The 23,211-nt window shown below is 43.5% G+C and overlaps 1 protein-coding gene across 7 annotated transcripts; it reads left to right on the forward strand.

Annotated features, from left to right (window-relative positions):
• On the forward strand, positions 1–21,349 carry LY9 (lymphocyte antigen 9). 7 transcript variants are annotated; one of them, XM_007171744.2, is made up of 10 exons: positions 1–124; positions 5,020–5,346; positions 9,384–9,659; positions 10,182–10,520; positions 11,681–11,950; positions 13,044–13,151; positions 14,147–14,200; positions 17,173–17,489; positions 17,858–17,929; positions 20,564–21,349. In XM_007171744.2, the coding sequence occupies exons 1-10, from the start codon at positions 1–3 to the stop codon at positions 20,630–20,632; spliced, it is 1,956 nt and encodes a 651-aa protein (XP_007171806.2). In that variant the 3' UTR covers positions 20,633–21,349. The 7 variants fall into 7 exon arrangements, with proteins under 7 accessions (XP_007171806.2, XP_007171807.2, XP_007171808.2 ...); XM_007171745.2 differs by having other exon boundaries at positions 17,215–17,489; XM_007171747.2 differs by having other exon boundaries at positions 15–124; positions 5,107–5,346.
• Positions 21,350–23,211: the final 1,862 nt, after the last annotated feature.

Here is a 23,211-nt window from a genome sequence, read left to right on the forward strand (position 1 = left end):
ATGGCGAGCCCAGGGAGAAAAACAGATGGCTGGGCTCTACAACCGTTCTCCAGTAAGCCACCAAAGAGTCAGCGACACATATCCTCTCCCTTTCTGTGGACCCCTCTCCTCTTCCTGCTCGTGGGTAAGTCCACACTATGGCCACTGCTGCTTGCTACTGGTATTCCTCTGAGGCTGGTCACATTTCTGCTGGGGATTCTAATTGTTAAAAGAAGGAAATGCTTCTCCTTTTGGTAATGATTCTGCAAGTTCCACCTTACTCTGAGCTCTGTATGTGTGTGTGTGAGTATGCATAGTTACATACCATGAATAGGTGACATTCTAGCCCCGGTCACAAATAACTCTGGGCTCAGAGTCTATTCCTCTCACCCTCACATTTTCCTGCTAAGAAATACTGGGTGATGAGTTTGTTCCCTATGCACTGTGGGTAAAACACACAGAGAGATACAGGGAACTTGTCCTGAAGATAAACCACCTGTCAATTTCCTAGGGAGGGATAGAACTGCTGGAGCTCCTTTCTACATCCTGCCTTGTTTATCACATGTATGGAGGCTTCATTGGGGATCTGGAGATGGTCTGGTTGCCCTCGGCTAGGTGGCTTCTATGTGAATATCCTTTCTCCCCACCATCCTACCTCCCCATCAAGGCCCAAGTCCTGCTAGTTTCTGAGAAACATTTCTCAAGAGCATGGCCTGGGTCACCCCTCTCCAGTGGGCAGAGCTGACCCAGTACCCCAGGGAGGATCTCAACCACCTGGGCTTGGAGGTCATTGGATGTGGCTGTGGCGGTTACTGTCCATCTGGAATCCTGCTTCCTCACCAGGGATTCAGGGAGGATAATGCAGGTAGCACTAAGGACCTGACAGCAGTGAGGATGGAGGTGGGCATGGGCAGTGAGGAAAACTCTAGAAAACTCTTAGATGCATGTATGGGGGTAGAGGGAGCCTAGACCTCAAGGCTGAATTTTAGTTTGACCTCCTTTCACTTTTTTTTGGCTGTGTTGGGTCTTCGTTGCGGTGTGCGGGCTTCTCATTGCTGTGGCTTCTCTTGCTGCAGAGCACGGGCTCTAGGGCGCATGGCTTTCAGTAGTTGTGGCACAAGGGCTTAGTTGCTCTGTGGCGTGTGGGATCTTCCCAGACCAGGGATCAAACCCGTGTCCCCTGCATTGGCAGGTGGATTCTTAAGCACTGTGCCACCAGGGAAGCCCCCTCTCTTCACTTTCTATTTCATCCTTGCTCACCATAAAAACACAGGCGGCAGCAGGGCTGTTTATATCCACACCCAACTCTCGAGGTGCTTCTTGGTTATGTTGGATAAACCTGGAATTAGCCACATCCAACGACCCCCAAGCCTCAGATGGTCAATGCAGGGAATTTCAAACAGTTCAGGGCAAAGAGACATCTCCCTCTGTCTGGCTCCACCAATTAGGGTTACCTCAAACCTCACTGTTTGGGTCTAGAAGGGAGTTTCCTTGATGCTTTTGTGTTTCCAAGGAGTTGTTTCAGGAACTTAGGAGGCAGTAGGGTGAAAAGTTTTGACCCCCGCCCCAAGCTTTAGTACCAGGAATATTTGAAATTAAGTCCTTGCTCCATCATTTCTTACGTGTGTGAGCCTCTATTTCTTTTTTTTTTTTTTAACATCTTTATTGGAGTATAATTGCTTTACAATGGTGTGTTAGTTTCTGCTTTATAACAAAGTGAATCAGTTATACATATACATATGTTCCCATATCTCTTCGCTCTTGCATCTCCCTCCCTCTCACCCTCCCTATCCCACCCCTTTAGGTGGTCAAAAAGCACAGAGCTGATCTCCCTCTGCTATGCGGTTGCTTCCCACTAGCTATCTATTTTACGTTTGGTAGTGTATATATTTCCATGCCACTCTCTCACTTTGTCCCAGCTTACCCTTCCCCCTCCCCGTATCCTCAAGTCCATTCTCTAGTAGGTCTGTGTCTTTATTCCCGTCTTGCCACTAGGTTCTTCATGGCTTTTTTTTTTTTTTCCTTAGATTCCATATATATGTGCTAGCATACTGTATTTGTTTTTCTCTTTCTGACTTACTTCACTCTGTATGACAGACTCTAACTCCATCCACCTCACTACAAATACATCCATTTCGTTTCTTTTTATGGCTGAGTAATATTCCATTGTATATATGTGCCACATCTTCTTTATCCATTCATCCGATAATGGACACTTAGGTTGCTTCCATGTCCTGGCTATTGTAAATAGAGCTGCAATGAACATTTTGGTACATGACTCTTTTTGAATTATGGTTTTCTCAGGGTATATGCCCAGTAGTGGGATTGCTGGGTCATATGGTAGTTCTATTTTTAGTTTTTTAAGGAACCTCCATACTGTTCTCCATAGTGGCTGTATCAATTTACATTTCCACCAACAGTGCAAGAGTGTTCCCTTTTCTCCACACCCTCTACAGCATTTATTGTTTCTAGATTTTTTGATGATGGCCATTCTGACCAGTGTGAGATGATATCTCATTGTAGTTTTGATTTGCATTTCTCTAATGATTAATGATGTTGAGCATTCTTTCATGTGTTTGTTGGCAATCTGTATATCTTCTTTAGAGAAATGTCTATTTAGGTCTTCTGCCCATTTTTGGATTGGGTTGCTTGTTTTTTTGTTATTGAGCTGCATAAGCTGCTTGTAAATTTTGAAGATTAATCCTTTGTCAGTTGCTTCATTTGCAAATATTTTCTCCCATTCTGAGGGTTGTCTTTTGTTCTTGTTTATGGTTTCCTTTGCTGTGCAAAAGCTTTTAAGCTTCATTAGGTCCCATTTGTTTATTTTTGGTTTTATTTCCATTTCTCTAGGAGCTGGGTCAAAAAGGATCTTGCTGTGATTTATGTCATACAGTGTTCTGCCTATGTTTTCCTCTAAGAGTTTGATAGTGTCTGGCCTTACATTTAGGTCTTTAATCCATTTTGAGTTTATTTTTGTGTATGGTGTTAAGGAGTGTTCTAATTTCATACTCTATTTCTTAAGTGTAGAATACAAATAATAAGATGTATTATGCAAGACTGTTTTATAGATAGAGATGGTATGTGTACAGTGCTTGGCACGTAGTTGGTGGAAGCTATGTTTGTTATTATGATAATCACTGTTAAGTACATTATTCTCAGACACTATTAAAGGGTGGGCAAGTCAAATTCAGTTATCACAATCTTTGAACCCCCCTTTAATTATTTGTCAAATGATGTAGTTCAAAAATAAGGTGGATGATACCTGGGACTCCTGTCACTCTGCAGGGAGCTATGTAGCACTCTGCTACAATATGATCAGGACCACATCCTGCTCCTCCCACTGACAGTATGAGAGGCTTTGTTTATCGTTGATGCGAGGAAAGATGAGATCAAAACATGTTCATATGAACCCAGCCAAGACCCAGCACCTCTGGGCTTCCAGGATAGGGTGGTGAGTGCTTTTGGCCTCTATACTCTGGGGCATCATGTACATAGAATCTGGGCTCTGCAACTGACCAAATCTGTGATCTCAGGCAAGTGGCTTAAACTCTCTAAATTTCAGTTCCTTATCAGAAGAACAGGGCTACTTATCAGATAATTTTGAGGATTAAATGAAGTGATTTCTACAAAGTGCCTAATACACACATAGCAATCATAAGCAGTGTCTTCTGGATGAGAAGAGCTCTCTTTTAGGCAACCTCAAACCAACATCACATCAGCTAAGCTTCTGTCTTCTGAATCTGCCCCCAGAGTCTACCTGAACTGACCCTTTCATGTCCAGGCTTCCTAGTCCTGTGTCCTCCCTAGCTACCACGCCACAAGGTCCAAGTGCTCTGCTGATGGGGGTCTGGACAGAGACCCCCTTGGCCTGCACCAATCTCTTCTCTGTGTCTACGGAAGTTGTAACCTTTAGGCTTTCCGAACACACTTCAACCTTTTCCCATCCCTCCAGGCTGTACTTTGGACACTCCTCTCTCTCTAACATTTTCTACATATTTTTCCACCCAGAATTCCTGGTGTAGTCTGGGTCCTGAACCCATCTGAGTTGGTCTAGGGTTTACAGAGCACTCTCTAGAGCCTCAGAAGCCCTGGAATCTGGGAATCCAGGCTGGGGTCACCCGGCGGATACTCACAGGACCTCTACAAAGAAATAAGCTGCCGTGGCCAAATGTCAGGTCTCTGGAACCCTTGGTAACAATGGTTATCAGAGATCTGAGTCTTTCCTGAGATGAGGAAATCAGGGGCTGAATCAATGCTACATACCTATTCCCAACCTCAAACCTTGTTCCCAAGCACAGATCAGATTTCCCTGGCCAAGCCAAAGTCAGGCTGAGATCCGTGGACAATGAGGGAAAGGTAAGGTGATAATAGAGGTGAGAGATGCTCCTTTTATTCCCAATATTTTATTATGAAAATTCTCAAATGTACAGAAAACTTGGAAGAATTTTGCAGTGAACACTCAGATACCTCCCAGCTCAGTTCTATCACTGGTGTTTTACTTTACTTGCTTTATCACACACCTATTCTTCTATCCACCCTTTTAGCCATCCATCAATCCATCTTGTTTTTTTAAAGATGCTCCATTTTTTACTTCATTAGTTCTTTATGATTTACAGCAACCTGATTTTATTTCTTCTCGACCACATTCTTGGAGGAAGATGGTACAGGTGTGAACATTTCTGTCTTACAGATGAGTAGACTGATTCTCAGAGAAATTCAGAAATTCATCAAAAGTCACAATGTTAATTTCCCTGTAGGAATAGAAATGTATAAAATCTGTTTTACTGATTATTGTAGCTACATTCCTGGGAGAGAATGTTTGGGAAGTGAATGAATGGATGAATGAGGTCCATTTGCTAAGCAATGGACCTAGAGGGAGGACAGCCAAAATATCATTTCATTTCTCAACATCTGGCATTTATTACCAATATGTGTTTATTTAATGAATGAATGCACGCATGCATGAATAAACGAACAAACAAATGAACGCTGGCTTGAGGACTCCAGTTCCTCCTCCAAGTCCCTCTTTTGTCTCTGCAGGGCTAGGAGCCTCTGAAAAGGACTCAGCCCCAACAGTGGTGAAAGGGATTCTAGGGGGTTCGGTGATTCTCTCCCTGAACATTTCAGTAGACACAGAAATTGAGCACATCGCCTGGAGTGGTCCCCAAGAAGCTTTGGCTTTAGCAGATGCAAGAGGAAAGATTATCTTTATAGACAAAAGCTACCAGGGGCGAATAAACATCATCCAGAACAATTCCTTGTCTATCAACAAGCTGACTCTGAAAGATGCAGGAGCCTACAAAGCCCAGATAAACCAAAAGAATTCTGAAGTCACCACAAGTGAGAAATTCACCCTGTCTATCTATGGTGAGTTCCAGAGAGCGTCTGTGGGTTTTGACCTTTTATTTTTAAAAGCAGGGTTTTTTCCTCTCCAGGAAGTAATCTCTCTAGGACAAAGAGAACTATCACATTGGTCATTTTCACCCAATTCCATAAACACAGATGTCAAGAGTGAAGAACAGCCAAAATGTGTTTAAGAGCTATTTGGATCCTCTTTTCTGACATTTGGATTCTCACTCTCTATTAATATCCTTTATCCATCGGTATTAGCTTGCTAGAGCTGCCATAACAAAATATCACAGACTGGGTGGTTTAAACAACAAAAATTTATTTTCTCAGAATTCTAGAGGGTAGAAGCCCAAGGTCAAGGTGTCAGCAAGTTTGATTTCTTCTGAGACTCACACCTTGGCTTGCAGATGACCACCTTCTTGATGTGTCCTCACATGGTCGTCCCTCTATCTGTGTTGACTGTGTCTTAGTCTCCTCTTTTTACAAGGACACCAGTCATACTGGATTAAGGCCCACATTACAACCCCATTTTAACTTAATTATCTTTTTAAAATCTCTATCTCCAGATACAGTCACATTCTGAGGTAGTAAGGATTATGAATTCAACATATGAATTTTGATTCAGTCCATAACACTCTGTCCTCTGGCCCCCCAGAATTCATGTCTTTCTCACAAAATACATTCACCCCATCTCAACAGCCCCCAAAGTCTTAACCCATTCCAACATCAAGTCCAAAATCTTATCCAGATATCATCTAAATCATGTGTAAGTGAGACTTGAGGTATAAGTCATCCTAGGCAAAATTCCTCTCCAGTTGTGAACCTTTGAAACCAGACAAGTTACCTGCTTTCATGATGGGACAGGCACAACATAGACATTTGCATTCCAAAAGGGAGAAATCTGAAAGAAGAAATGGGTCACAGGTCCCAAACAAGTCTAAAACCTATTAGGGCAAATTCTATTAGATTTTTTAAAAAATTTTATTGGGGTAGTTATCTCTTTTATATATAGTAGTGTGTATATGTCAATCCAATTTATCCCCCCCCTTATCACTTGGTAACCATAAGTTTAGTTTCTACGTCTGTAACTCTATTTCTATTTTGTAGATAAGTTCATTTATACCCTTTTTTTAGATTCCACATATGAGTGATGTCATATGATATTTGTCTTTCTCTGTCTGACTTACTTCACTCAGTATGACAATCTCTAGGTCCATCCATGTTGCTGTAAATGGCATTATTTCATTCTTTTTTATGGCAGAGTAATATTCCACTGTATATATATATACCACATTTTTTTTGATGATGTAATTTCTTTTTTTTTTTAATAAATTTTATTTATTTATATATTTATTTTTGGCTGCATTGGGTTTTTTGTTGCTGCATGTGGGCTTTCTCTAGTTGCAGCAAGCAGGGGCCACTCTTTGTTGTGGTGCGTGGGCTTCTCATTGCAGTGGCCTCTCTTTTTGTGGAGCATGGGCTGTAGGTGCGCAGGCTTCAGTAGCTGTGGCACACGGGCTCAGTAGTTGTGGTGCATGGGCTTAGTTGCTCCACGGCATGTGGGATCTTCCCGGACCAGGGCTCGAACCCGTGTCCCCTGCATTGGCAGGCGGATTCTTAACAATTGCGCCACTAGGGAAGTCTCCACATCTTCTTAGGTCTGAGAATAATCCCCTTTGGCTCTATGATTTATCCTTCTGGTCCACTGGGGTGACAGCCACACCCCTTGGCCCTGGGCCCTGGCCAGCAGCCCTGCCCCCTGGAACCAAGGAGGAAACCACCTCACCAATGGCCCCTGGGCCTATGCCCTTTAGGCCTGTGGCGCCAGTGGCAGACCTGTCAACCTCTGAACTGCCCTTGGGGTCATTCTTCCCTTTTCTTGAAGGATAAAGCATGGTCTCAGCTGGACATCTCTATTGGCTTATCCTGTAAAATCCCCCAAATCTGACAGCCTTCCTTCATTTTGTCCCATCTGTGTCCCTTCAGTCCAAGGTGGCAGAATTTCTACTGAAATGGTTGACTGGATCCTTGAATTACACCATTGTCTATCCATACTCTCAGTGTTTTCTCCAGACACAAATTCTCATTTTTTGCTCTACAGATAAGCTGAGAATTTTCCAAATCTTTAAATTCTGGTTTCTTCTTGCTTAACAATTCCTTCCTCAATTTATCTTTCTTCTCTCACATTTTACTACAAGCAAAAGGAGAAAACAGGCAGTGCCCTCAACACTTTGCTTGGAGATCTCCTTAACTAAACACCCAGTTCATCACTTAAATGTTCTACTTTCTACAAAACACTAGAACATAATTTGTCTTAGTTCTTTGCCACTTTATAAGTATCACCTTTCCTCCAATAACAGGCTCTTCATTTTCAACTATTACCTTACCAGCCACACATTTAATGTTTATCTTTCTACCAATGTTATATTGACAATAATATGTCTATCTCTGAGATAATAGAAGTTTTCTCTACAGCTCTCTTCTTTTCTTTCTGAGCTCTTACCAGAATCACCTTTAACAACCATATTTCTATGAACTGTCTCTTGAAGACCATCTAGGCTTTTTCTAACATGCACCTTAAAACTCTTCCAGCCTCTATCCGTTAACCAGTTCCAAAGCCACTTCAATATTTTGGGTATTCATTATAGCAGCACCCCAGTTCTGGTGCTAAAATCTGTGTTGGTTTGCTAGGGTTGTGATAACAAAATAGCACAGACTGAGTAACTTAAACAACAGAGATTTACTTTCTCACAAATCTGGGGCTGGTCACGAGGTCAGCAGGTTTTGTTTCTTCTGAGACCTCTTTCCCTGGCTTGCGTACGGCCACCTTCTTTCCCTATGTCCTCAGATGGTTGTCTCTCTGTCTGTGTTGTCTCTGTCCTAATCTCCTCTTCTTATAAGGACACCAGACATGTTGGATTAGGGACCATCCTAATGACCCTATTTTAAAATAATTACCTCCGTTTCCAAATACAGTCTTATATCCAAATACAATCACACTCTGAGGTACTTGGGGTTAGGATTTCAACATATGAACTTTGTGGGGACAGAATTTAGCCTATAACACCATGTTTCTATTGGATTGTTTGATCTTTCTGAATGATTTTTAGAGTGCTCTGTATATATTAAGGAAATGGAATTCTATGCAGTTAACAGAAATAGAATGAATCAACTTAATATGTACTAACATACAACAATTTCCAAGATATATTATTAAAATTTTTAAAAGCTTCAGGACAATATGTACAGCATGCTATTATATATATGTGTCTACAAGTAGAATATCTCTGGGAAGATCAACAAGAATCTCCTAACAGTAATTGCCTCCAAGAACAATAATTCCTGGGAAGAGGAACTAGGTGGCTGGGGCAAGAAAGCTTGTTTTTTTGTGTGTGCATGTGTACCTTTTTGTATCTTTGCAATTTCAATTTTATGTATGTATTGCCTATTCAAAAAAGAAAAAGAAAATGAACTTACACACACACACACACACACACACACACACACACACACACACACACACACACAGGCTATGAACAGAGGAGATGGAACAAAAGGAAAGGAGAGGACCAGGAAGAAAGTCTGGAAGCACAGTGGGTCCCAAATCTAGACCAAAAGGCAAGGGCAACTCAAATTATAGAGGCAGAGCTTCCAAATCCCCAGTGTTTGGGGCTGACTCATTCATCCATTTATTTACCAAACATTCATGAGTGTCTTTCATGCACCAGGCAGATGTTAGATGTTCAGGCACAGACACTGGCTCTGTCCTCAAGGAATTCACTAACTGGTGGGGGAGAGAGGGAAGTAATCAGACTATTGTCATGTTGAGTCTTGGTGATAACAGCTGTAGAGGATACTATGGAAGCACTGAGGAAAGGCAATCAACCTAGCTTGCATGGGATACAAAGAGAAAAAAAAAGACTTCCCACTGGAACAGATAATGCTGGCCTCTTCCTTCAGCCCCCAGCTCCTCTACCATCACCATCTTTTTCACTTAGCCCTTTCCTGCTGGGAAAGCATTCTGAGTAGTCTTCCTATTGCCCTTGTTCCTGCAGAACAGCTGCAGGAGCCCCGAGTCACCATGACGTCTGTGAACATGTCTGAGAACGCCTCCTGTAACATCACCCTGGTATGCTCCGTGAAGGGGGCAGGGGAAGATGTTCAGTACTACTGGACTTCGAGGGATCCCCATGCTTCTGAATCCTGGGTGGGGCCTAGTCTCACCATCTCTTGGTTGCCCTGTGACTCAGACCTGCCATACATCTGCAGAGCCAAGAACCCAGTCAGCCAGAGCAACTCCCGCCCTGTCCATGCCTGGCAGTTCTGTACAGGTAACTGGCTCCACTAAGGCCCTCCAGGGGATTCCAGAAACAGTCTAAGCAGCTATAGAGTCTAAACCCCAGGATTCTGGCAGGACAGAGATGAGGTAGGGAGGTAAGAGAACAGGCCCGAAAATCCCTTTTTCTCTACCCTCAGGAGCCTGAGAGAGACTGGCAGGGGACTTGGGAACTCCCAGGGCACTGTGAAACTCTAAGGGGCTATAACACAAGAGAGGAAAAGAGAGTATGGATGCAGAAATCCAGATTGCTCTTTGCTTGGGTAGGGGTGTCTCCTAGGGTGTCCTTAGAAAGGCAGAGAGGGCAGGAGAGGCCTGGGTATGCAATAGGCAGAGCCATGTGCATACCTGTGCATGACAAGTGGTCATGGGAAAGCAGCAGGGATGCCTCATCAGAGAAAGGGGGAAGGAGGCCTGGGCAGGAGGGTGTATTGGGCTATGATCCCCTTCAGGCAGGCTGAGGGTCAAGGGATCGAGACCAGTGTCTGAAACTGCAATGTCTTACCTCTGGCTACAGATCTAGGAGCTTCCAGAGGAGGACCAGTGGGGGAGACAGTGGCGGGGATCCTGGGGGAGTCCATCACCCTGTACCTGGCGCTCCCGCACAGTCAGCACATAGACAACGTTGTCTGGATGTTTAACACCTCTATTATCAGCAAAGAGCGGGGAGAAGAGGCAACAGCCAATCAACTCATTAAGTTCAAGGATCCAAATCAGAACACGGCGTGGGTCTCCAGCCAGGACTACTCCCTAAAGATTGGCCAGTTGAAGATGGAGGACGCCGGCCCCTACCACGCCTATGTGTGCTCAAACGCCAGAGTTGCCAGCACAAAACATATCAACCTGAGCATCTACCGTGAGTTTCTGAGTAGAGCGCCCATCATTAGATTCATTCCCTGAAAGGTTTCTCCTCTTTGCTGCCTATCCCACCTCCCTCCTCCTACAAAATGCCTCAGACCCACAGGACAGCTACTCAGTTCACACCAGTCAGTTCACAGGAGGACAATACAATCAGCATCTGGGCAAATTCCCCTGGCCCAGGCCCCCTTCTTCTAGGCTTCCAGTTAAGCCTCAATCAGCCAACTTCTGGTACTTGCCCTGTCCTCCTGCATTGATTATTGGGTGGGACAAGGAACTCTCCAACCTGTATTTTTATAGAACATTATCACTTTGCATAAAGACAGAGCTGGCTGGGTAAAATCATAGAAGACTGAGGAGAAAGCCTTTATTGTCCTGTGACCTCCAAGAGCTTGGAAGGCTACTTGGCTTCCTTGAGTGTGAGGGAAAGAACTCAGAGTCTTCCTCCTCAGCCCTGTGCTTCACAGGAGCTTAGCTGGACGGTTTGGATAATTTATATTTGCCAGCTCCTTCACCTGTACCATTCAGACATGGTCAACCTATCCCCTGCCTGGGCATGTTGGTGTCTCAGTACATGAGAAAAGTGTCACTGACCATGGTCGTGTTAAAATATGCAAGTCCGCTAGTTCACATCTATTGCCTACTGTGACTCAAATATCAAAGAACCAGGAAGAAGATCAAGTAAAAAGAATAAGAAATTGGGAACAAAGAGTGCCAGTCTTTTAAAATTGTTAACATTTATTAAGTGCTTACTCTGTGACAGTGCTGTGCTCACCTCTCCATATTCCTTATCTCATGTAAGTAAACAAATTAGATGATGGGACCTCAGAATGTAAGCCTTGAAGAGCCTCAGGGCACTTGGAAGTGTTGTGCTTATTTGTGTTGATTGGTTTGCTTGTTCTTCACAGTATACTGTATAGAATGATGGGGTATCTTTTTTCACTTTCCATTAACTCCTCTATTTCCAAGGACCAAAGATGAGTAAAGTGATGAGCCCGAGATTTTAGAGCTATCAAAGGAAAGTCTAGGTGCACTCCTGGAGGCACCTTCCCAGCCCTAAGGCAATGTCAACCCACAACTTCATGAATATATTTTGAATGGTAACTGCCCAGGGTGCAGGCCTGACTCCACATCTGGTCTGCCTTTCTTCTCACATAGGGAGGCTGAAGAAGCCAAGAGTCACCGGGAACCTCGGGCTCACAGAGGACGGCGTCTGTAGGGTCAGCCTGACATGCTCAGTGGAGGACAGTGGACACAACGTGACATACAGATGGAGCCCCCTACAGAAAGGAGCTGTCGTGTCCCAAGGGGGAGCTCACCTCAGCGTCTCCTGGAGAAGTGGAGAAAAACACCCCAGCTTCACGTGCAGAGCCAGCAATCCTGTCAGCAACAGCTCCCAGCAGTTTCTTTCTAGGGACCTCTGTCCAGGTTGCTCTCCTGTTCAGCCAGACCTCAGAGCCTTGAGTCCGTGGACCCAAGAGTTTTCATTCTGAGTGGTTCTTTATAAAGTGCAGTGAGGGAGTGTGAGTGAGAGTCTTTAGAGCAGCACATTCCAATAGAAATATAATGGAAGCCACATACGTAATTTAAATTTTTAATAGTCGTATTAGAAAAAGCAAAAAGAAACAGGTAAAGTTAATTTTAATCATATATTTTATTTAACCCAATATATCCAAAATATCATCAATTCAACATGTAGTCAATACAAAGAATTATTCATGACATAATTTGCATTTCAGTTTGTACTAAGTCTTTCAAATCCAGTATGTACTTTACACTTACAGCACATCTTAATTCAGGTGCTAAATTCTCATGGACAGTAGTTGATCTGTATTCAGATTTCATAAAATTTGCAGTTGAAAAAATATATTTATATCTGAGTTGTTCTAAATATACTTATCAGTTTTTCAATAAGGAATAGAGTAGCTGATTTTTAATTTAAATTTTAATTAATTAAAATTAAATAGACAATTTAATTCCTTAGTCATACTAACCAAGGTCACACAGCAGAAGCAGGATTGAGGCTCTGAGTTCTGTGCTCTGCTCTTCCCTAGAGAGAAGTAGAAAAAAAGGAAGGTCTACCCAGGATGTGAAAATGCTGGGTCAGGCTGTGTCTGGCAAATGGTTTTAGAGCTCCGATCAATAGTAATCTGGATTCACTGTCTAGAACTCTCCTTATGCCATTTATAGAGAGGGGCAGTGTAGTGTGATGGATAAGGGTGTTTTAGGATCTGACAGCCTGCATTCAAATCCCAGCTCAGGTACTTAAAACTCTGTGACACTGGGCAAGCAATAAACCTCTCTACCCAGGGACGGTGTCTGCCTTACTGCTATAATTTCTTGCCTAGAATATGATTGCTCAATAAATAGCTGTAGAATGAATGAATGAATGAAAAGGAATATTTCCTGCAATAGTATGGGATTTTAAGAGGCAGGTAGGATGGCCTTTATGTTTTGTCCATTGCTTGCCCCAACTCCCTTGTTGTTATTTTTACTGATATCACTCAGTTCCTCTTCACAGGACCTGAGAGAAGGACAGCACTTTGGTCTGGGCTCTCCCTGATGGTTCTTTTCACCCTTCTGTGCTTTGGGATCTCTGGCTGGTGCTTTTGGAAGAAAAAAGGACGATGTGAGTTTCTGAGATCAATGACATCTGCCAGCATTAGGCCATTTCCCTAAGACCTCTGGAGACTTCTTTGTCCTCTCATAATTCCCTCCTAGCCCTTCTCTCCCAAGACCTCATTTCTTCTCAGAATGATAGGGGAGGAGTGTCAGTTGGGACTCTTTAGTTGCAAATAATTGAAACCCAACTCAAAACTAGTTTAGACAAGAAAGGGTGGGGAGAAGTGCAAGGGGAGTGCTTTATTATTTGGAGACTCACATAATCAGTCTATGGGCAAGGAAGAGAAGAACTGACCTAGAGACAAATGTCACCAGAGACTCAAAAGCCACCAGAGCTCTCCATTTCTCATCCCTATTTTTCCCTATAAGCCAGCTTAACTCTCTTAATACAGCCAGCTGAAGGGCAGGGGTGGGGGTGGAATGTATCAAAACACAGCAACTGGTAGCTCCAGACTCACACATACTAGTAGTTCTGACACCAGAAAGGGGAAAAAGATGTTTCCCCTCCAACTCCAATTTGAAGAACCTCAGAAATCTCTCTGATTGGCTCAGCTTTAGGTCATGTGACTATTGCTTGGACTAATCACTGTGGGCAATGGAATGAGTGTTTGTGATTGGTAGCTCCTTCTGGAATGTCAGTATTGAAGTGGGAAATGGAGTAGTTCCCAGAAAGAACAGATTGGTTAGAATATATAGGGTCCCTGGAAGAATTACTGTGAGCCAGCAAACCAACCTGATGAGTGGCTACCACAGAGGGGTTAGAGCTCTCCCTTCCAGAGAGATGGCAGGAAGCTCCAGAGAATTCTCCTCAGCTGAAGATGACCCTAGACTCTGGCCATCCTTTCCCATGCGCTTGTACTGACATCAGGGTCCACTCTCCTCCCTAAAGCCTTTTCCCTATGTTCTCAGAAATCTCTCTCCCTCTCCTTTGACTCTCACAGAATCAGAGACTCTCTCCCCTCACAGCCCTAATGATAACCCTTCTCTAACTTGATTTCTCAGGTTCAGCCCCAGCCTTCAGTTCCAGTCAAGTTGAGGCTCCAGCTGACACACCAGGTAATATATCACCAATGACACAGGCTATGGGGTTCCCAGGCCAGATGGAAGCTCCAGAGTGGGGCTACTCAATGTGTGACCAGCAACGTGGGTACACCCAAGGGCTTGTTAGAAACACAACTCTCGGGTACCACCCCAGAATACTGAACACCAACCTGCATTTTAAAAAGATCTGTAGGTGAATCATATGCCTGTTAAAGTCTAAGAAGCAATGTGTTAAAAGGAAAGTGGTTTGGAGAACAAAAGCCACAACCAGGCTGAACTCCTGAAAGATGGTAACCAGAGCTAGGAGAACTAGTCCTTCCTCCGGGGTCTCTAGGATTCCTCAGGCATTGACTGCCATCACTGGAATGTGCCCCATGATGAGGATGAATTTACTGTCTCCACTCCAAGAATGGAGAAACGAAGACCAGATGAAACAGTAAATCTGGGACAGAAGCAAAATTAAAACTTAGTTGAAATTAAAACTCATAAGACTGTTTAGATACCTATTACCCATAAGTATTACTGAGGCAGTGGTTTTTCCAATTTTTGAAAAAGCTAAGGAATGCTTTCTTCAAACAAAATATTATGCAACACCCCCAAATCACAATGCACGTAAAAGTGGAGCTGTTCTGATGAGTGTTGGGGTGGAGAGCTGAGATGCCTACACCTTATTCTCCCAGTCCCAAATCTCAGTGTCCTAAATTACCACCTTGAACTCTGAAGCTCTGGAGTTCTAAGGAATCCTCAAACTCTGGCCACTCAGTCAAACCCTGCTTTAAAAAACCCTATGTCACCTCTCATGGAGGGGATGCCCCAAGGAGATGGAATAGGAGGAGGGAATGTGTGGGGGATCCAGGAGCTCATAAATCCAACATTGAAGCCTTTTCTGATGGGAAAGTGTAACCAAGAAAAAGGGGGCATGAAATGGAAATGAGGCTAGACTTTGTAGATTCCCACCAGCTTCCTCCTTGGAGCTGGCAGAACAGACCCTGGTCTCCCCTAGCCTGAACGCTCCTTCCTTGACGCCCTGAGCACAGGAGGAGGAATAAAAAAGTTTTGGGGACACCACTGTCATTCCTGTCCCTCCTCCCTCCCGCAGCACATCTCCTCAGTGCCCAAGGTCTGTTTCTTTTATTTCTCTACTATCTCTCCAGAGTTTCCTCTTTGGAGACTCTTCCACTGCCTGAGTTCATGCTGTCATCAATTTTTTGTTTTTTTAAACAGGTTCTTTTTTTAATTGGAAAGTCACATATTCACATGGTATAAATCAAAAATAATCTCCTTCTAAATCCCAATCTCCAGCTCTCCCTGAAGAGACCTCCATTGTTAAGATATATGTATGTTTAAATCCTTTCAGAGCATTTTAATGCATTTACAAGCCATATATTCTTCCTTTGATTACACACATGGGAGCCATCTATAACATTTTTCTGAATCTGCTTTTTTAACTTAACAGTAGATCCTAGCAATATTAGCATACGTAAAGACTGACTCCCATTTATTCCATTCTACAGATGTACCTTAATTTATTTAACAAGTCCTTATTAACGGACATTCCCATTCCTTGTAACTTCTTCCCTGAAATATTGTAATAATTTCCTAACTGGCCATTCCCTCTCCAGAACTTTTCCTTTCTATCCCTTCTGCTCCCCCTTTGCAAAGCTTAATTCTGACTGCTCTAAAACCATCAGTGGCTCCTCATGGCTTTGTCTGTTACCCAAAAGGCAAGATAACCTAGTGGTCATGTGTATGAGTCCTGAGGTCAGATAAACCTGTGTTTCTATCCTAGCTCTCCTCCTTTTTAGCGATCTTGGGCAATTCAGTCTCTAAGCCTTAGTTTCCTTACTTTGCAAAATGAAGGCATCAACCTCTCAGTTGCTGTGAGGACTGCGTGAGGCAGCACCCACAGTGTGCACTCAATAAGTGGTAACTATGATTATCGCTACTTTTGTCTACTCTTTTCCTACACAAAGCCCATAGGGGGCAGTATTAAGTAGCAGTTAAGAACACCAGGGACCAGACTACCTGCATTCAGATCCTGGCCCTCCCACTTACTTGGGCAAATATTCAACCTTTATGTGCTCCGGTTTCCTCATCTGCGAAACATAAATAAGAATAGTTATTGTCTAGGCTTCATGGGGTTTTATGCAGGTTAAATGAATTTATTCATGAAAAACATTTAGAACAGTGACTGACACATAGTAGGCACTTAATAAATGTGAGCCATTATTATTCTACACTTAGATCAAATGGGTTGCTTGATATGCCCCAAAGGCAGTAGACATCCACCCAGTTGTTCATAGCAGGCACCCATTCTGATTGTCCTATGCCCAAACCATTGTGGTTGTTAAATATTTTAAGTATCATCCTTTCCCAAAAGAGAGGGTGCCTCAGGTTTCATACCTGCCTTTAATCATGCTGTTCTCTCCACCAAGAATACACTGTCATTCATCAAAGTCCTGCCCCAATGTCAAGGCCTACCTTAATTCTGCCACTTCACAAGTTCTTCTCTGCTTCCTAACCAGAGACCATCTCCTCTCACTTCTGTACTTTCCTCATACTTTTCCTATGACACTTGTCACAGTTGGCCTTACATTAGTTGATTTATGTATAGATCTGACCCCCAGGTAGACAGTGTACTCCTTCAAGACCAGGTCTAATTCACCTTTGTGTTTCCCCAGAGTACCTGTCATGGCAGTTAGGATGGTTTATTCAACGGGGCCAGTCCTGCTCACTGAGAGCTCCTAAGTCCATCACGTAACACACTCAATGAATGCTTATCAAATGAATGAACAAGTGAATGCTTGAAAGGAAGAAGGAAGGGGGAGTGGAATGGAGTCCTGTGAGGGGAGACAGGAAAACACCTTCTCCTCCAGTTCTCTAGGCCTCGTCTGGGGTAGGAGTCAGAGCAGCTTGGATCCTTGCACAAAGCAAGAGAGAGAAGGGGGCTGGCACACGTTTTACCAACCCTGCACAATGTGTTCCAGAGCCCACTGCTGACCACACAGTATACTCCATGCTCTCCCAAGGGTATGAGAAGGTGGACACTTTCCCTAAGACTGCCAGGCACGTCTCCGACAGCAGCTCTGACAGCAATGGAACAACTGAGGAGGATGAGGAGAGGACAGAGAGGCACCAATCTGTCAATGGAAGAGACCAGGTGTGTGATTTGGTCACTCAGGAGGATGCTGGACATGACTCTGAGGGGCAAGCAGAGTACGATCTCGTCACTCCAGATGACACGGCACCGGCGCTTGTGACTGAAGGGGAAACTGTGTATACACAGGTGTTCCTTGACTTTCAGGTGAGCTCTTTTGATCAGTACACCTTCCCTCCCCCTCCCCCTTCTAGGACCATCCAGTAACCTGGAAGACTAATCTCTCCAAACTGGGAGACAGGACCAGCGGTGCAAGGGCAGAGAATTGTGATTCTATCTATGTTTACCAACCTTGGGGTCCCTTGAAATGAAGGAACTTCGCTCCCATTCTTGGGCCGTAAATAAGGGAGGTGTTGGGAAACCAGAGGCGCTGTTTCCACTGCACTAAGGCAGTTCCCACCCTCTATGTGTAATCAGAACCTGGTGGGGTGCCCCTTTTCCTCAAGAGTTGAGGGCGAATCTCTGGAAAGCTCTCGTCTGGTGATTATGGATATCCTGGTGTTGGTCTGTTACAGAGACAGACCCCAGTTCCTCAGAAGAAAGAGAGGTCAGCCACAATCTACTGCTCTATACAGAAACCTCAGAAGGTGAGAACAATTTTCTCTGTATCCTAAGGCCCATAAAGTGAGGAAATATTGCCCAGACCATTTTAACTGAAAGCAGAGGAGCTCAAGTTCCACTCACTGTGTGCTCCCATGACACACTCCATGGTGCATAGAGATACTGAAACAAATATTCCTGATTTGTATCTGGAATATAATATATTTAATATATTATAATAGAATATAATATATAATTATATAATATATTATATAACAATATATTAAAATATAATATAAAATATAATATATATTAATATATTAAATATATAATATATAATATATTAATATATACTAAATATATAATATATTAAAATATAATATATTTTGGTGTGGCCAAAAGCTGAACATTTCTAATTAATTTAATGATATCTTATATTGATTAATCTTAACACTGACCAGAATAAGAGTCTGTAAACCCAAACACTGTATGGTCCATGTATGTTTCTAAATCTATCTCTAAAAATCTATCTCTAATCCATCAAAATGGCAACTTCCCAAAACAACTGGAAATTAGCCAACAGTCTAATGCCAAGATTTTTTGGAATATGTGCTATTAACTACAGCCCTTTGGTTTCATTAGAGCGTTAAAACATCCCTTCAGCATAGAATTCCCCATTAATAATAAGTTTATATAAAGTTTTACAGTTTACAAAACATTAGCAAACATATTCTCATCTGATCCTTAAAACAACTCTACAAGTGTGCTGTCATCCAAACTTTATAGCCAGAGAAGCTGAGATTCAGGAATTAAATTTGCCTAAGTTCACACAGATAGTGGTTGGAATTTCAATATTAAAAACCACAAGGGGCTTCCCTGGTGGCGCAGTGGTTGAGAATCTGCCTGCCAATGCAGGGGTCACAGGTTCGAGCCCTGGTCCGGGAAGATCCCACATGCCGCAGAGCAGCTGGGCCCGTGAGACACAATTACTGAGCCTGCGCGTCTGGAGCCTGTGCTCCGCCACAAGAGAGGCCGCGATAGTGAGAGGCCCGCGCACCGCGATGAAGAGTGGCCCCCACTTGCCGCAACTAGAGAAAGCCCTCGCACAGAAACGAAGACCCAACACAGCCATAAATAAATAAATAAATAAATAAATAAACCCAAAGTTTAAAAAAAAAAAAAAAAAACCACAAGGAGTTTTTAAATAATCCTGAAAAGTCTTAAACAATTAACCTTGATCTGAATCTGGCTGTCCACTCCACTTTCACTTTCCTGAAAATATTGAGTCCATTCATACTTTTGCTTTCAAGTCTCCCCCAGAATTTCCTCACTGTAATATGTTCGAACAAGATTTTTTTTTAACTCTCCAAGTTTTTCAATTATGCTACTTCTCTGTGATTGATGAATCAATCAGTAGATATTTATTGAATACCTCTTGTTTGCCCAGAACTGGGCTGAGTGCTATGGGGATTCAAATATGTTTAAGGCACCACTTTTGACTTTGAAGACTTGTTATCTATCTTTGATGTAGGAGAGTTGGATTGATTTAGTCACCTGAAAGGGGAGAGAAAATACTCTACATGACTGCTTATTATGTGTGCAGTTCCCAAGGGTTTTTTAGACATTGGAAATGGTAGACAGCCCTGCATGGAGGTAGCCAGGAAAGGCTTCATGAAAAAAATAATTTGGATTAGGTCTTAAAAGATGGGTAGAATTTGCTCAGTAAACATTTGTGCAAATACACAGTTTGGTTCAACCATCATCTGCCTCATGTCCTGATTTCTAGAGCATGGCCTAATGCTTAGCCAGGTAGGAACTTTATCTTTGGTCTCAAGGCCAAATCTGTACTGTTGACTACGTTCACTAAAGCTGCTTGGGCCTGGCCCTTTGTGTTTGGGTCAATACTGGTCAATCTTAAAGTCATGGACAGCAGTCCCTGCTTTGAGTTTCAGAATGGTCATGTGACCCGCCCCCCCCCACCTTATCTGGTCAGTCCTGCATGACTCCCACACCACTCCAGGAACTCAAGACCCCTAAAACCACCCTCACCCACAATATAAGTGGAAATCAGTGCATTTCCTCAGCCAAACTCTAGAAAGAATTTATTCCTTGCCCTCAGAATTTTCAGGACCAGGAATTCTGGTTCTGGGTCTCCTAAGGCCATTATTTCCCACTTGACCAGGAAATTCTCAAACCTACTTTAGTTATTTTCTGACACTTGTCTCTGCATGATCTCTCAAAGAAGGTTTGTGCTATTTCCAAGCTATTGATGGTACCCAACCTCCTTTCTGCATCAGCTCAAGTCTCATCTTCTCTTTAGAGCCTTTCCTGAACACTCTCAGACAAGGGATCCTCAGAACCCCTGGAATATGAAGGTCTAATGGTTTGGACTATTACTTTGGAACTTAGCCTCTATCACCTGAATTATCTTTATATAAATGTCTGTATTGTTTCTCTCGCTAGGGTAGAGACTGGGATCATTAGACTGTAGCTTCACGAGAGCAAGGCCTTTTATTGTCATTTTTGAACACCCTCAATTTGCTGCACTAAACTGTCTTATATCTCCCTTCCAAAGAGCCTAACGCATGGCCCTCACCATTAGGAGATTCTCCGTAAATGCTTGTCATCAGCTTGGATAATTGCTTTATTAACCATATTATTTTGTGTCTTTTGGCTCACAGGTGGTGCCAGCACCGCAACAGAATGACCTTGAGTCTCCTGAAATATCTACCTATGAAAATGTCCCCTGAAAAGCAGCTGCCTCCCTCCATGAGGTTGGAGTGCTGGACCTAATAGGGCCTGGGGCTCCTGCAGGCAGAAGCACTTCAGAATTTCCTTCAGTGTCTCAGCGATGCCTGGATTTGTGCCTCCCCCTTCCTCTCACCCCCATGACTTCCCAAACCCATTAACAGATCAGACAACTTCTGGGCTCCATTTGTCTCCTTGCATGCTCATACTGTTTCTGCCTCTCAACTCAGATGCACACCTCAAAACTCTGCCAAGGCTTGTCATGTCGTTGAAGGGGACCTGGACCTTCACATGTTCCTCTAAACAGCTGCTAAGATAAATCCAACAGATATTCTCACTTACAGACACAAAGATCTAGGTGAAATCATGACCACAGTAGTATTTTTTTAAATAAAAGGCTACAAATAACCTAAGTGTCCATTTAGTAGGAATCTGGTTAAGCACATGAAAGTATACCCATGCAATGGCAAAACTTGCCACTTCTGTAAAGAAAGGAAAGTAAAGACTAATATGTGCTAATATAGAATGAGCTCTAAGATACATTGTTAATGGAAAGAATAAAGTCTTGGACAGTGTGTTTCATATGCTACCAGTTGGATAAAAAAATAACTGTATGTTTACATAGATAAAGAAAAGTTCTGAAAGGAAATACAAAAATCTTATCAGGGGCTGCCTCTGTGGAGGGAACTGGATTGGCTTGGGGATTTTTTTAATGCATATTTTTTGTACTGCCAGATATTTTTTAAACCATTTGTATGTACTACTCTTTTGATATATTTTTTAAGTGCTTAAAATGCGTCTTCTGTATAAGCCTCCCGTATTTACCCAAAAGAATTTCCCTCCTTATTGTCAGGTCTGGATGCATAACAGCCATAATATCTCTCTTCTCCCCCAAATTGTGGCCTCAGCCCTGTCCCCCTGCTTGTACACTGCCCTTGACTTACATTCATGATACTCTCGTGTCCGCTTGCGTTACATGAGCTTTGCAGCCCATTTATGTTTTTGAATACTGTGCTTCCGCTGTCATGCGCCCCTGCACATGGTCCATGGAGTCAGTATGACTTCTGTGGCCTGAAATGAGTACTCCCAGGGAGCCAGGCAGTGTTTCCTACACAGCAGGAGCTTAATTACTGCTTTGCTCATTGGCTGGTCATTGCATGGATAATTATCTTTGTAAGGCTTTATCACAGAAGCTCAACAAAGACATGTAAGATGATAATGATGTACATTATTACATTCCAGAATAGAGCATCCCAAAAGGTCTTGGGCTCATAGGATCTCTTCTGCTCCTTAAACAAATCTGGCCAGTTCAAGAGCTATGCAACTCAGGACATGTGAAAGGCCAGCAGCAGGCAACGGTCCACATCTCTGGTGTTCATCTGAACTGCTGTGACCCCTATCATTTCCCACTCCCTCTTCTCACCAAACTCCTTGACTGAGCAGCTCAGCTCCTAATAGGTGCCTCGGCTCCTCCCCCTCTTCCTTTTGCATATATTTTCCAAGTTTTACCCTTGACACTTTCTCCAGGATGTGGTCTGTCCACACTTGTCTCCAGGAAGAAGCTAGCCTGGCCAACCACACACCTGCAGGGGAGAGGAATCAGGCGGGGCATGAGCAAGTGGCTATCCCCCAAGACTAAGTGGCCCTGGGATCTGGGGACCCTAGAATCTGTGGTTCCAGTGTGAACGCAGGCGGGGAGACACTGACAGCTTACCAGGAAGCCAGACTCCTCTCCAGCAGGAGTTGAACAGACGTGTTTATTGATGGCCCACGAGTGCCCTTTGGCTGCTATAGAGGAGAAAAGTACAGAATAGGGAGGAGACCCAGACATTTAATTCAGGAAAGAAATTTAGATTGCTTCTAAATAACAACACAGTTCTATATTAAATTCATACCTTAAATACAGAGTGGGGCAATTGAAGAACAAGGCTCCAGGCAATGCCACCTGTTGGGGGTCCCTCAGTAGGCCTTCTTCCAGTTCACCCTTTCCTGGGCTCGGCCAGAGTCTCAGCCTGCTCCCCACAGCCTTGTGGAAGGGTCTGGCCTGAAGACTCAGGGGAGCCCAGCAAGGTGTCTGGTTCCCAGTTGCTCAGCGGTCTGAGCCCTCCCTCCCGCATGTGCCATGGGGAACGTCAGGACTCAGAACTTAAATACAATATTGTTTCTAACTGTGAAGAGGCCAAAATAGATGTCCAATAATGTGTTTTTGTAAGTCAAACCTCGTTCTGTAGACAAAGCTGGTCCCACTGCCAGGTTATCAGGATGGCATGGGCTCTGGGTGATTTTTCCACTCAGAGATGGGCTTGCTTTGCACCATCTACCCTCGCTCCTGCCTACACCCTTTTGTGACCAAAGCCCAGGCATGGCCCCCTTGGAGAACCTGCCAGCTGGCTTACGGCTAGTTATTCCACCCTCACAGAGGGAGCTGTTTCTTTTCCTCTGCATCCCCATTATCTTTCCTTCCTCTTTGGAAGATGAGCCTAGGCAAGGGAAGGGTCTAAAAATGTGGTCATCCCTGATTAGGGAGGAGGGAAGACAAGTCATAGATTAGAAAACCAGAGGAAGGGAATCTTAATGCTAA

The sequence above is a fragment of the Balaenoptera acutorostrata genome, chromosome 1 (assembly GCF_949987535.1).
Source record: "Balaenoptera acutorostrata chromosome 1, mBalAcu1.1, whole genome shotgun sequence".
In the NCBI taxonomy this organism is placed as follows: domain Eukaryota; kingdom Metazoa; phylum Chordata; class Mammalia; order Artiodactyla; family Balaenopteridae; genus Balaenoptera; species Balaenoptera acutorostrata.